This window comes from Eimeria acervulina, genomic scaffold, assembly GCF_000499425.1.
Source record: "Eimeria acervulina Houghton genomic scaffold, Eah_scaff55, whole genome shotgun sequence".
NCBI classification, from domain to species: domain Eukaryota; phylum Apicomplexa; class Conoidasida; order Eucoccidiorida; family Eimeriidae; genus Eimeria; species Eimeria acervulina.
Window position 1 is genome coordinate 17,780 of NW_013549737.1, and position 15,035 is coordinate 32,814.

General features: G+C 51.4%; 2 protein-coding genes across 2 annotated transcripts; both read right to left on the reverse strand.

Moving 5' to 3' along the window:
• Positions 1 to 1,107: 1,107 nt before the first annotated feature.
• Positions 1,108 to 7,951, reverse strand: EAH_00010640 (hypothetical protein, conserved; the record flags this gene model as incomplete). The annotated part of the gene is made up of 9 exons (XM_013395076.1): positions 1,108 to 1,795; positions 2,479 to 2,570; positions 3,761 to 3,846; positions 4,267 to 4,440; positions 4,560 to 4,630; positions 4,754 to 5,014; positions 5,450 to 5,700; positions 6,147 to 7,588; positions 7,780 to 7,951. 9 exons carry the CDS (start codon positions 7,949 to 7,951, stop codon positions 1,108 to 1,110), a joined length of 3,237 nt encoding a protein of 1,078 aa, XP_013250530.1.
• Positions 7,952 to 10,873: 2,922 nt separating this feature from the next.
• EAH_00010650 (hypothetical protein, conserved) lies at positions 10,874 to 11,266 on the reverse strand (the record flags this gene model as incomplete). The annotated part of the gene is made up of 2 exons (XM_013395077.1): positions 10,874 to 11,009; positions 11,169 to 11,266. The coding sequence occupies 2 exons, from the start codon at positions 11,264 to 11,266 to the stop codon at positions 10,874 to 10,876; spliced, it is 234 nt and encodes a 77-aa protein (XP_013250531.1).
• Positions 11,267 to 15,035: the final 3,769 nt, after the last annotated feature.

Consider the following 15,035-nt stretch of genomic DNA (forward strand, 5'->3'; position numbering starts at 1 on the left):
ACACCTGTCAGTCCTGCTAACTGTTACATCCTCAACTGTAACTGAAGTGGCATCAGTGACCCAAGCAGAAAGGAGCGAGGCTTCGGGGTTTGCCTGACGTTGTGGGGCGGCGCACCGTTTCATGTTTTTGTTTAGGTTGCTATGCTATACACAGCGCAGTAACCGCCAGCGGCAGACTCTGGCTGTCGCAACAGCAAGCTTTCGGCAGCAGCAGCATCAACAGAAGCAGCATAAGCCTATGCATCTTCCCTTACGTTGCAGGCTCTAGTGCCACTCGGGCCGCCCTTTTCTCCCTATGTGCCCAACTCTTTTGCCGAGAAGCAAGCGCGAAGCCGCGCATGGGTCTTAACCACAAAAGTCGTCTGCGAGCATCAACTGAACTAGCCACGTGTTGAAGCTTGAAAGCAATAGCAGTGTTTGCCACAGGAATACCACAAAGCATCCCCGGGTGTCACACCAATCCACTTCTTTCTGACATGTACCGTATTGAGACAGACATCGTACCAGTTACATTTAGCGACAAATTATGGTTGGTCACATTACGGAATAGACATGTATCTTAAGTGCATTCGCGCGCGTGCATGCATACTTTTATGAAATTAGTTACAGGTGCACGCGCCTCTCAGTGAGTCTGCTGTTTCTGGATACCAGTGCGCCCATATGCACTTGCGTACTATTCTATATGGGCCGTCAATGTATTTTCAACTAAGTGTGATGCTGGAAAACTACACGCAGGCCTATTCAATGCTTTCGAGAAGCACTGCAATGCAGGTGCACGGGATAAAACATGGAAAACGGGTTTTGTGCAACTATTCAAAAAGTGCGTCTTAGATAGGTCTAGGAGCGAAATTGCAAAATTAAACAGATTCAAACGTTGGAAAGGCAAGAATGGTTTCGATTATTTATCACTTCCGCTGCGTCATATTCACGCAATGGAGCTAGGCAAAGGTCCCCCTTCGTGTGCTTCCCAGATGTAGAAACCGGTGGCTTCCTTATTTTCACTCTACCCTCAAATTAATTAGGGGCGCAAACACTGTCTCATCATCCGAGCATGTATCTAAGAGGTGCTACGCAAGGGACTATACTGGATGGTTGCTAGGCTGCAATCTAAAGTGCGTGCACTCTACGCTTTCTGCTTGCTGGGTCGTCCAGCAACGTCTCGATGAAAGCGAGGAAATCATCGTCCTCATCCTCATTTCGCCTCCACGAACGCTCGTTTGCCTCGCGGCCGGTGGCGGGCACAACGTCCAAAGACGTCAACCATTTTGCTGCTAGCCATGCGGCTCTATGTGGATAGGTCTTCAGACTTCCCGGTTCTTGCAAGTCCCGTCTTGTCGGCCGCACGGAAATAGGATAACTTCCATGGAATTTAATGCACATTGGCCCTCCCAAAACAGCCATTGGAATTTTCATGAGTTGCTGACGGTAGGAGAGACCGTCATCTTCCCAGTAATACGGAGAACTCCGGGCATGTATAATCCCCAAAGGCGCACCACAACTGTCACCACAATCTTGTCTCTTTAAGGCCTTCACTTCCGGGATCAGATTGTCGCTGGGTTTTCCAACCAAAGGCCCCGCTGCTCGTTTCTTTGCAGGTTCGTGGCTCAGCAAAAGAGGCAACTGTAAATTCACGCCGCGACGCAGGACGCTTACAGGACGCCCAGGAAGGTTCCTGTGACTCGTCATGTCGAGCAGACCTCCCGTAAATGAATGGTACGAGCTCTCCAGGGGGCCTGACGCCTGCGGTATGGGTTTCCCTCCTGCTGGGTCTTCTTTGAAAGCGAGCGAAGTTGCACTGCGTCAAAAACAGGCATACCGAAGCATTCACGAACTCCCTGGAACATGCACTAATAACTTCTGATAGGAATGTGGTTCAACGGTGGTTTGACATGTTGGAGCATCTCTACTTCGCCGCTGTTGGGTTGAGCGGGGGTTGACCACGTTACACTGGAACTCTCACCTCATCTGCCCTCGTGGCTGCCGCAAAACGCTTCCACTATTTTTCGCCGTTTGCTGCTCCATTTCATGGATTTTTTCTGGACAAAAATCCCGTAATAATCAAGAAGTAGCACTAGCCGGCAAGCCTGCAGCAATCGGGATGGAATGCATCGGTGCGTCTGGAAACTTGGTAACGCCCTAGATCTAAGCTCGTGTTTTATGTTATCTTTTTAACTGGCTAGTAGTCAGCTGAGTAGGAGAGAGGTACGATATAGATGTAAGTTGTCCACCTTGGCCGCTGTAGATATATGCTATCCACCTTGGCTGCTGAGTTGTGACCTCGAGAGGTGTAACGGAGAGACCACGAGAGACCACGGAGACACCAACGATCCGATATTTGCGCGAGAAGAGGAACCGACATCAAAAACGCACTCAATCTTGCACAGAAAAAAACGATTGTGTAAAAGCAGGACGCAGGTGGATGGAGAGAATGCAAAGAAGAGCCGTTTCTGGTTCTCAAGTCGACAACGGGACCGCTACTTTGTTTGATGAAGGGTTGCCGATATGGTTAGCTGTGGTCTTGTGAAACACTTCCGCCTTAAGTCGTCTTTTTCAAGATATACTCTTCGGATCTGAGGGAAATTTATGAACCACACTTCATTTGAATGTTAAAATTGACTGCGCTGGTTTTATGCGTCAAAAGTTCTCTACAGTGCGCGTGCTCAGAAGACACTTCCGGGGTCACTCGCCAGTCTGGCAGCAGACACGCGTCGTTGTCTTCGATTAGGGGGCTGACGGGTAATATTTGTTAGGTATGGATAATCAATTTTTCTCCATCCCCTTTAAAAGAGAAAATATTGCGATTGTTGACTGCAAATTCTACGCAGTAGACCAATCGGCCACTGGGCGCTACTTGAGGCCTTAGCAACGGGTAACAAACGTGGCACTAGTAGTAGCAGCATCAACAGCCAAAAATGCAGCAGTATCTTCATGTGGCAAGGATTACATATGTGCGCAAAGAGATACGGGATCAATGAGAACTAACGCCACTCAGTACTTCTGGATTTGTTGCAGAACCACCGGGAATATACTTGAGCACTACCACAGAAGGCGGGTTGGGATGCGCGGGCTGCAGAGTGTGAGCACCTTGGGCGCTTCGTAACTAGCCCGTAAACGCTGGAAGTTGTTAGTATGCCTGTATATGTATACAAAAAATGAAGGAAAGAGCACAGATGCTCATGTACATATGCGATACAGCCATGACAACATAAACTTTCACACGCCTGTATTGTGTGGGGCTTAGGGCATTCCGTGGCTGCTCGTTTTCCCCTGGTTGCCAGTGCTGCCTTAAAGGTAAAGCTTCCGCGGGTCCCAGAAACAAGCCGCGTATCGATGCGGCACTATTGCATGGCAGGGCGAAGCCACAAGGCGTACTAGGTGCAGCTTGGGCCGCAAAGCAGCGTGACGTGGACAAGGATAACGGCAAGTACACAGGTTGGCCATCTGGTCAGTTTGTGCGTAAACAAAAGCAAGAGCAACCTTCTCCTCAGGGTATTTGAAAGAACCCTGGGGAAAGGCTTACACCTTGTTAAAAGTCTAGCATTCTATGTTGGGGAGGGATTATCTCCCTCAAGGTTCGGTTCGAACAGCATCGTTTTTCGCATTGGTTATCGAAAAGGCAACGAAGCGCAGGTGCTAATGGAAAAACAGAGCCAAAATCTTGAAAAATGTTGCAGGCGTACGACGAGGATTTACAGGAAAACCCCACAATCACGCTGGATGCGTGGAAGAGATTGGGAAACTACAAAAGTGACGTGCTCACGTCCTCTTGCAGCTGCTGTACTCGCCGAGCTTCGCATTCTCGCAAAGCTCCTAGAAGCACCAATGTCTCATAACGCTGCATCAAACCTCAGCGCAGCACAACGACGCCGCCCTCACAAGGCCGCTCCGCCGTTTGCTGCGGCTATTGATGCAACAGGGGAGAGACTTACACGCCTATATAACCTTGCGAGAGAGAAGGCAGCAACAACAAGAAGCAGCAGCAGGAAGCAGGAGTAGCAGCACAACACGAAGCCGGTGGTGGTTGTGGCAGCAGCCGCTGCTATCCTGCGGCGGACCTCCAACGCGTTGTTTCCCTGAGCACAAAGGGGAAGGGCACAGACAGATGCATGCTGCAGTCTCTCTCATTCTACGCCCATCTGCATAGAGCAACAAGCGATTCTCTTTGCATCACGTTCCTGTGCAGAAACTTTATATCGTGCATCTGCTCTCTGGCAGTATATCTTCCTCAGTTGGCAGCCAAGCAATCCTAAAGGCACCTTGAAGTACCGGTGCAACTAACCTGCTCTAATTGCCGCTGTTGATGCGCAAGGGGTCTCAGAAGCTCTGCAACTCCCATAGTGCGCTGCACCGACAATTCCACGGCCTCTACACCTGCAGATGCCTGCTTCAGAAGAAGCATACCCGCTTTATTGCGTTCTTCTATAAACGCATGAGCCGCATCTGCAGCAGCACAACGCATATTCAACGTGAGGATCAGCAGAAAGTGCTGCTCACCGTCTCAAGTTCGTACGAACAGCATTAGACAGCAACTAAGTCGCACAGTACAAATGGGATCTCACCGATACGGCGTGCGAGGGAAAATATTGACAGAAGGCGGGCGGTGGCCTTGGGGGAGATATAAAGTCCAAATCTGCAGACACACCACTTCGAGATAAATCCACCACCCTGTGAGGGTTAGCATGTGATTGGCTGGCTTGTAAACCTTCGCGCCTACAGTTTCCGTTTCACTCAGTTGGCAAACGTTGGGCAGTACCTGTTTAGGAGATCCTTGTCATCTACTTCTTGAGACACGAAGTAGCAGAGAACCGGGGGCTGATGGAGTAGCTGCGCCTGCTGCGGCTTACTAAGCCGTCGCGGAAACAGTAGATTAAGCTGCTTCTGTATGGCCTTTGCAGCGGCTCTAGCTGCTGCTGCTGCCGCTGCAGCAGCAGCAGCAGCGGCCGATGCTGCTCCTGCGGTCCGCTGCCTCTGAAAGGGCTCCGGATTGACGCAACCTTGGGGAAGGGGACCCCAGCTGCGGTGCACGACAAAATTGCAACAATTTCCCCTTGATCCTTTCTATCTACAGAGGTTCAGTTGTTCGGCCTTTCAGTGAGCCAATTTAGCAAAAGCACCTATCAGAATTGCAACGCCCCGTCATGCCTTTATTGCATTGCTGCCTATGGCATGGGCGACTATATGATTAGTTGCTGGAGCACTGCTTCAGATCGGTTCCTTGCCTGAAGGCCCAATTGACGCCTGTGAGCTTCCGCAGTTCAAGAAGAAGTTCCTGATAGCCCACCGCGTTACTGGCGCTGCTATTGTTGGTTGACAAGGAAATACTGAAACCCGGTAGAGAGGGAGCTGGGTAGTACACCCTACGGCGCACACAGCACTCGCTCAGAAAGCAAGTCATAAGGCACTGATGGGGGCGTACTCAGTCCCTTGTGCGCCCACGAGAAAGACTGACCAGTCAGCGCCAGCTTGCCCTTCAAGGTGTAGCTGAAGCGTGGAGATGTTGTCCCATAAGGCTCTGCTGCTGCTGCTGCTGCTGCTTAGCGTTCCCACCACTTGTTCAAGCTCCTGGGTCTTGGGAATTTGAAGCAGCGCAACACTGTGTTCCTGTTGTTGACCCTCCATGGGATCGCGATACTGCTGCATGCTGCGCAGCAGCATTCCCTCAAGCGTCTCGTTCCCTAGCGGGAAATAGCGTGGGAGCATCTGCGCGTACACCACATTTATCAAACCTGAAATTCAGCTGGAAAGACTGGCTGTTGAATGTGATAACAGCAAACTTCCTTTACGGTGCCCGGCTTCCCGTCACAGCTCGCTGCCTCCTGCAAGGTCCTGCAGCCTACTGTGGGATCCTGCAACAAAGACTTAAGGAGATTGGCCGAGTCTGCAGAAACGGCAGCCGCCAGGAGCAGCAAAGAAGCCGCGATGCAGCAGCACGCTCCGAAAGCCCTCCAGCAACTGCTGCATGCAGCGTACAGCTTCCCCTGTTCACAAGCCCGACCAGGAACACTAGACTGGGCACTACAACGTCCCACCAAGGATGTACCCCTATAGCCTGCATACCCTCTAGCCTAGACGCTGCAATGACGTGTGTTCCGTTTTCACGAAGGTCCGGAGTTTCCCGGGTTCAGCTCCTACGCAACAGGTCTTACCGCCGGTTGTTCAGCAGCGAGTTGTCTCACAAAAGACGCTCCTGCTGCTGCAGCAGCCACGACCAATGCAGCTAGCAGCAGCAGCGGCATCTCCCGCAGCAGTTCCTCCACGCTTCTGCTGCTGGCTTGCAGCAACAGCCTCACAAATTTCCACAGCTGGGGCAGTCCATGTACCAAAGCATTTTCTACGTCCTGCTGCAATTGCAGTAAGTGCGTTCTCTGCTGCATCAACTGATGCGGCTCTAGTGCTGAATCAACAAATTGCCGCATTAACACGTGATGCTTGAGCGCCGAGTCCAGCGCATCCCCAACTGCCGACGCTGCTGCAGCAAGTTCCTCTGCTCGCATGCAGCGTAGCAGCCCCTGCTGCTGCTTGCCAAAAGGAAACGCGAGCTGCTGCTCCTCCTCTCGGAGACTAGTTGTGTCTGAACCGCTTCGAGCTTGAACTGGGATAGGTGTGAAAGAAAATCTTTCAAGTGCACCGTGCGCGCTCCCGTTGCGCTGGATGCTCGCATCTGCGGAAATATTGTTGCTGTTGCTGCTGCTGCCATCTGTGCTGCCCTTGCACCCGTTCAAACGGCACAACGACCGCAGCGAGGAAAGGAAGCGCTTTGACCGTCGCCAGAGACTCTCGCCCTGCAGGAGCAGCAGCGGTTGCTGATTCTCCTGCTGCGGCGGCACTTCTGGTTCTGTCTGAAGCAACAGCACATACTGAGCACCAAGCCAGCTCTTTTTCAGTTGCTTTGCTGCTGTTGCACCCTCCTGAAGCAGTACTTCCACATCCGACGCACCAGTAGAGACAGCGGGAGCAGCACTTGCTACATCTGGTGCAGCAGGATACGCGTATCCCCGCGCCGCTGCAATAGCAGCAGGCGCCGCAGATTCCCAGTGTGTGGGGAGCTGCCGCAGTCCTTCAAGAAGGCCAAAGAGACCTCTCTGTAATCGCCCTCCCTGCTGTTGTTCTTGCTGTAGGCCCGAGAATGCCTCAAAAGCCAGAGGGGCCTCGCAGCCCGCTGCCTTCAGACTGTCTGCTGCAACTGCTGCAAGGGTCGCTGCAGCAGCAGCCGTTGCTATGATCAACAGCAGGAGCATAACACTTCGCTTCCCGTTGTGTTTACCTTCCTTGCTGCAGGAGGCAGGCAGCAACAGCAGCAAGCCAGCATATGCAGCATCACTATTGCTGCCCCGAGCCTGTGACACTGTTTTTGCAGCTTCAGTAGCAGCCGCAACCGTGCCGCTGTTGCTGCTGCGCGACGTGAGCAAAAGCAACAAGGAAGAAAACAGGAGCAACAAGAACGGCAGAAAAGATAGAAAATAACGCAGCAACGGCACCGTTGCGTCCCAATCGAGCCCGAATGACCACCAACCGCCACTGCCTCTGCCTGCGCTCCCCCCGTCACTACACACCCCATGCTGCAAGCCTTTTAATCTCTTAAGCAGCACTGGTAGATGCAGCGCAGAGTGCAGAAAACCGAAAAAGCGCATGAGGAGCGGTGCGATGTGGTTTACTCCCATCTGCTGAAGTAGTAGCAACTGTTGGCCTGGTACTCCCCTGCAGCCAGCAAGATACTGCTTCCATGGGGTCCTGAATTGGAAAGGCCCTGATGGGCCCCCATTTTCATCGGTCACGGACCTATTCTGTTTGCTGCGGCTGCTGCGCTGTCCGATGCTGTTGCGCCCTCTGCTGCTTTCACTGTTGTTAAAACTGTTATCTCTGCTGATGCTTCTACTTCTCCCACTTCGCGCCACACGGATGGTGCAGCCACATTCAGCGGCTGCACTCCCACTACACTGGAGGAGTTCATCTCCCTGGTGCAGCTCCTGCAGCTGCTGCTTGTTGGTAGTGCACGGGATATTCTGCGAGAGCGTGGCGGCCAGGTGCGCATAGACAACGGCCTGGAAAAGCAGAAACAATAACAACTGTGACACCAGATGTTGCAGCCGCATAGCGGATAGCGAACCCTTAAGGCTTGCTGCAAGGAGTGCTGCTGCTGTGCTTTCTGGGGCGAGGCTACTGGTGGGGCTGCTTATACACGCGGCGATCAGCGCGCTCCGCTCCTGATATTACGTCATGAGTAGCATCCGTGGTGGAGACATCAGCGGCTGCAACAGCTTGAGCTGCTGCCTGTACTGCAGCTGCGCGGACGTGTTGCGTGCTCGTTGGCACGGCAGCAGGAGGCCTTCGTTGCAGCTCGTACTTGTGAAATATAGACGAATAATGAAGGACAAAAGACAGATGGACTGGGTAGATTTCGTATGAATTCGAAACATTACACCGAACGCTTCGGGGCTAGGGGCCCCTCTACCATGCCTAGGCAGCAGCGAGGGTCTTGAGCGGTTTCAGAGAAAGAAGCCAGATGCTAAGTAGGGGACAGGTCCCATTTCACTACTACCGGGTGACACTATTACAACAATGACTAATTTGGTATTTTTGCCGCGATTCTTAGCCCCCACTCTCCTCCTACAGTCAATCCTTGTCGGCCGTCGTCCCCTGGTTGCTTATGCTGCGCTGTCTTGACTGCAGCACAACTTCTACGCCACTTGAATAGTTTATAAATTCCATCATATATACATTTGTAACCTTGTGGATATTTGTCTAGACCCGAGTGAACGTGGAGATCTCTCTCCGCTGCCATTCCAGCGTCTGCGTGTGCAACAAAGATGCTTAAAATAATTGATGTGCTCAAACGAATGTGAAAGTACACGAAGAACTACAGAGTTTAGCGTTATGGCGTTCGCGTTGGCTCACTGATAGAGCGTGGCAAGAACATCACGTTACCGACGGTCAGGCAGCATTCTTGCCGAGAGCTCCATTAGTTCGTTGCTGGCTTGACGCACAACGGCTTGAGCAGCCTTCGCTGAACCTTCATCGGCTTCGCTACCCAGTCCACCACACCAGAGGACGCGATCAATAAAATGAGATGGAGGTAACAGCGATGAAGTAAGCACATGCACAGGGCCGACGACAACGCAGGACAAACACGAAAAAAGGCGAGGGGAGAAGCAATTGCCCAGAGTGTTAGAGACAGACATCCTCTCTTATGAGCTCTTTTCCACTCTTTGCGAAACTTCGCGACGTGTCTCCTGACAAGCTTGAAGGCTAATTACGGGTGATTGCTGTGATGCCATGGGATAGAAACCTCCCCCTCCATTTAGCCATCTCTAGAGGTTGCTTGCGTTTCAGCTTGGTTCAGACGGAGTGCGTTCACTTTTAAGGACCAAAATCCGCAGCCGTTCCTTTCCGGCCGTCCTTTGCAGGGGGGCTCGGCAGCATGCATAGCTTTGCCTGGAGCTTTTTTTACACCCTGTAAACCCAGCTTGGCGTTTCCCCCCAGTGTATGACGGCCCTACGCAGTGGAGGGCATTCAGAAGCATCGCAAGCTTCGCGCAGAAGCTCCCAAGTTTTTAGGAACCCAACTGCGGTGTTCAATCATTGTACATGGACCTACGCTGGTCCTACTACGGGGAGATCGTCGTTATTGAGGCACCCTCTAGCGCTCTTTCGTTCATCAGCACGGTATTGCCAGGAGAAATGGATGTTGCAACACTGAAGTGAGCATGGATACTGCTGGCGTATATTACCGCCATATTACCGCGTGCTGCACTCGAACAGATTCATTCGAGGCAGTCGAGAGGACCTCTGAGCGGGGACCTCCATTCGCTTCGTGGCTTGCTCGCACACTAGAAAAGAGGTGCTGGCTGTCCAAGTGCTGCATATTCAAAGCCGCAGAACTAAGTGTGCCTACTGCAGGACCATTATTCAGGGTGGGGACGACATGCTGTACGCGAGGAGCTTTCTCGAAGAGGTCTGCAGCGCATTAACCCTCAACATTCCCCCCATCCGCCACGGCGACATGTGCAAGCTGAGGCCATCTATCTATTAACTACTACAGTGTAGTAAATACTAGTACGGATCTCCCCTGCACAGCCTGCTGCGAGCATGCAACCCTCAGGCGGCCTTCGGCATTCATTGCAGACCTATTCTATACGATGGCTGTGAAGCAAGCATGTCTGGTTTAATGCGCCAGAATCATTCTGTCTGATAAGTACCTAACACAGAACTGCTGCTGATGCAGGAGTTTCTCGATAAACTTTACGGCGCATCCGTGAATACACCACGGTGTGGGTAGATCCCTCACAACTTAAGATCAGCGCGCTCCAAGCGCGCTGATCTGAAGCAACTAACTGTGGTTTGAACAAATACTTAGCACGCCATTGTGCAGCAGGGTCAGTTAAAAAATATACTCTGTTCACTTGTACATGCAACCGTCTGCAGCTTCCACAGGTACTTCATCTCCTCAGAATTTTGTCCCGGGAGATGTTGCTGGGAGCCGGTCTAATGAAACTGTACACACGGCAATAAATACATCACGACGCAACTTGAAAAGTCCAAATCACTTCAGCAAAAACGCCGCTACTGACCCATGCACCTGGCCTGCCCCTCAGCCCGCAGCGCCCTGGGTGAACTTTACCCGACAGCAGGAGCGTACACCTTGGTAACCACTCCTGAATTACGCGACCAAGAATAAAACACAGCGCCTTTGCGCAAAAAGTCGCCGCTACCAATGCGCATTGTCCGTAGGCAATGCCACCTTCCCCTTTTAATTAGCCTACGGAAAGCTGCAACTGCAAGCTAAATTTTTGCCATGCGGGCGCGTCAGCGCCCTCTGTTTCTGCAGCAGTTAGAGTCTTGAACACAGCTTGTCATTCATGATCCTATTCTATCCTCAAACGCCGATAATTCTAACCCTGCGCGGCTTCCGGAGAGAAAACAACCCCCAAGCCAGCAACACGAAACCGAGAGCCAATCCACCTGCCTGTAGGGCAGCCTCTTCAGGATTCTCCTCGGCATATTTTTCAACTCTGCAACGTACAAAGCAACAATCACTTGGCAAAGAAGAATCAACAGATGTCGATCTAGCAGCTCTGTCTAAATACATGTATTTATGTGTACATAGGTATTATTTGTCTGCACTGTGCAATGCAGTGAACCTTTCCTCTGACCGAAGTTCCGCGTCTCACCTATTCAAGAGAAAGCCAAGCGGGCTTTGTGGTACTTCCCCTACTAGCACGTCAGTTACTTGTCGCGCGCGCATGATGAATTGCTGTAAGCTCGACATCAATTTGGGGTATGTAACAAAAGCCATGTACCAGATAGTCACCACCAGGATAGTGAATCCGGTGAGAACGCGCATTACTCCCTTTGTTCCAGGGAATTCGAGCGTATACTGTGGGCTTAGCAGCACAATATCTTGTGACGTAGGCTGTGAGAAGTGCTTAGAATCTTCAAGCGTCACGTGCGGTCCTCCCGACGGAACCCCCACTTGTTCAGAAGCAAAGGAACAGTGCAAGGTGCAAAGTGAACAAACAATCAGTGCATACAGCACAGAAACCCTACGAAGCAACATTCTCGCTGACAGTGTAGACACGTAGAAATGATCAATCTACCGCCTGGGCGCTGGACGGAGCGTCGAAGTAGCGCTTCCCTAGAAAGTAATCTAAAAAGAGAATGGAGAAACACTTCAAAAATGTAGATTCAACTCCTGTAAAAATTCAATGAAATGCATTGAGACGCCACGTGAACCCCTAAAATTTTTGGAACCAGGGACACGGAGCCACGCCGTCGGAGCGGCGTCGCGTGGGTCCGCGCATGAGCCGCCAGCAATCGATGCTGTATCTAGTGCGAGTTTGGTTGCTTTCCTCACTTTTCGCTGCATTTTAGTGCTAAGCAAAGTAACCCAGTTCTAAAGTCTGAGGGAATTTCCCCTGATCTTTTTTTTTCGTCTATTAGCACCTCCGAGCCCTCGGATGGCGGGAGCGTTCGGTCACTCCACAGCTTTCACAAATGACACGCTGCCGGACCCGCCACTGCTGAAGAGTTGCCTTCTAAGAAGTGTTGCTTTTAAGTAACTGGAACTTGTTCTGCTTAAGGTAGACATATTAAATCCAGCATTTATCGTCCTGTAGCGTGAAGCGAAGGCACTGGGGATCTGCACAAACGGGATCGTCTGTGCTAGGCTTCCGAGGAGTTCGTACAAGTACTTCAGCTGGTTGCAGGCAGGCAACTGTAGTGTGGTCTTTCTGAACGTGGTACATGTATTTGTACCTGCGTGTAGGTTGGCGTTGGGGAGCCGCGTAATTGATCGTGTGCAGTGTCATCATGCACAGACACAGCACACGATCAAGTACGCAAGGGGCCTGGGTGCGATTGGATGTGGGGATGCCTTACAGCAGGTGTTGCAGAAACTCATTCTGCCTCTGCTCCACACCAGCCCCAGACCCTTGTGCGTCTGTGTGTCGCATGGCATGTGTGAAATTAGTACGTGTATTGTTACAGGCGCGTGGGTTGGTCATGTAGGGCGAAATAACAGTTTTACAGCTGTCTACAGTGTTTGTTCCCGTAGAAAAAGGGGTTTGGGTGTGCTTGCACGTGGGCCTCCCCTGCAACATTTGTGCAACAAAGCAGCGGCGCAGCCCCTGAGGGGACCCGTCGTCTTCCCACCAGCCACAGGCCCTTCTGCCGCTTTGCCCAGGATCGCTACCCAAGGGGATGTAATGCGTTTTTATGAATTCGTTTTTTAAGTCTGACAACACTGCACTTAGCGACAGTCCACAGCTTAGATAAGTGACCTTCACCACGCTGCGCTTAGACGCCTGGAGAATGGGGGGAGAACAGCCGGTGATTTTAGTGAAAGCTCTTGAGCCTTCTAAATCGACTACAGCTCGCGAAAGTCATCTGCTTATATCGTAGGCCCTCGCTATATTTGGTAGTACAACGTAGTTCAGCAGGGCAAGCTGGGCAGCGGACACGACCCACCCACAACTCGCCTGTTTGGTGCACAGCACTGATTGCTAGCGAAGGTACGTTGTGAAAAAGCAGGGTAGAACCTCTGGATATTCTTCAATCTTTTTAATAAGCCATCCTCCCTCCAGTAGTGGAGATTGATCAAGGTCTGCCCTTGGTGGGGGAGCGACAAATTGTTGGGCTTCGCGAGCATCCGCAGCCTGAACACCCTAAGATGGCTTTAGAGTGCAGTTCACTACAAATGCCTTCACCCTTACCGACGGAGTTAATATGACAAGCATCACGATGTGGGGGGAACGAAGGAATCGCGTGCTTCTTTGGAAGCGCACTATTTCCTTATTAGAAGGGGAGTCACGACGACGCTGGTGGCTAAATGCAAGCAATGCCAGCAATTTCTAGAAACACGTCCAAGCTGGTGGAGCCTTTACCAGATGCGTTACAATGTACGCTTATTCCTAGACCCCCAAGGGAGCAGGCTTTTTTAGACTTGAGAAAAGCTAGACAAGGGGGCCCCCCACTTAGCTCCATTGAAAAGTGTTATCTTCGTGGGTAGAAGCTCAAAGATGGGCTTGAAATGCGTGTTTCAGTGGTTCGCACCAAGGCTCTTCCCAGGAGAAGATTAACCCGTTACTGACTGGGCGCAGGAAAGGGAAATGGGGGCGAAATGTTGCTCTCGGCAAGATGATGATGGACCACTCAGGCATCAGAGAGGAAAAATCCATTTGAACCGCCCCGAATGAGAGGGAGAAATCACCCTTGGAGAAGACTCAGGTGTAGAGCTATGCACAAAGGGACTGTGAATACAAGATATGCGAAAACATAGGGAAGCCGGTGAGTAAAGCACTCAGAAAGCCAGGGTATATGCTAGTTGCGCACCAAAACAAATTGCACAGTTGGGGGCAGGCGCATGTGAAGAATTACGAGTGTACAAAAGCAAGACTTTGAGCTGCTCCCCCAGGGGATAAAGAAAGCTGTCAATGAAACTTAGTGGCCCTCCCGCAACGCGCAGCACCGCGAAGGGGCTAACGTGGTGACTGCCGCATTTGAAGATAAACTTACTTCAACTCTGTGGCCATCGAAGTCCTTAATAATGGTAAGAAGCTGCTAACCCTCCTTTGCAGAGGCTGCTTGCTGGATTTGATATCTGAAGCTACGCAGAAGGGCGGACGTGCACCCTACCTGTCTATTCATGGGCTCAGTCTCTGACACTACGTTTCGCCGGTGGAAGAAAGAAGGTCAGAATTGTCAAAGCACTGGGAACAAAATGCGTGCTCGATTTCAAAACCTGTGGTACTACCCTAACAAGGGACTACGTTGGACTACTTCACAACATGATCCTAGTCATACAGAAGTTGACTCACTGGAAGGGGAGCATGCGTCGTCGAGATCTCATCGTGCAGTGTGCATGTAGGAAAGCAGTGAGAGTGCAGATTTCAGCGTTCCCAGCAACAATACCATCCTCTGCAATGAGAGCGGTGGAATCAGTTTCTTAAGAGGGAAAGAGCGAAAAGGATCCAGCACAGAGTAGAGGCGTTGGTGGAAACGGAGGAGAAATGCATCCACTCAGCCGTTCGGAAGCCTTCTGTCCTTGCATCGTACTACCGTAACTTCATCAACAGATTAGCACGCATGCATGCCCCTGAGGCATCTCCACTCAAGAAGAGGAAAGCAGTTTGCTTGGGTAGCGACCAAAGACGGGGCTGCAAGAGGCGTCAATCAATATCTGACATCATATTCAGTACATGAGGCCCCAACTTCGGCAGCATCTTCCTCGTAACAACTGGTACCAGTGACAAAAATTTTGAGTCTGCTCCTCAAGCAAACAGACGAGTCGACAAGCAGCAAGTGGCTTTGGGTTTGATTACGACACTTCACACAAGAAGATCAGGAACACCGCATTCGCGAAAAGGGGATTTACACCGTCTTACGGGGTGTGAAGAAGTGTGGGCACTGCTTGTACGATGGGCATCTCACTGCTGAATACGACCTTGCCGTCAATGAGCAACCTGGCATGCAATTTGGTAAGGGAGGATCTGTTTAATGGCTGTGACGGCTCATGCAGTACTACTTCGCAGTCATGTTAC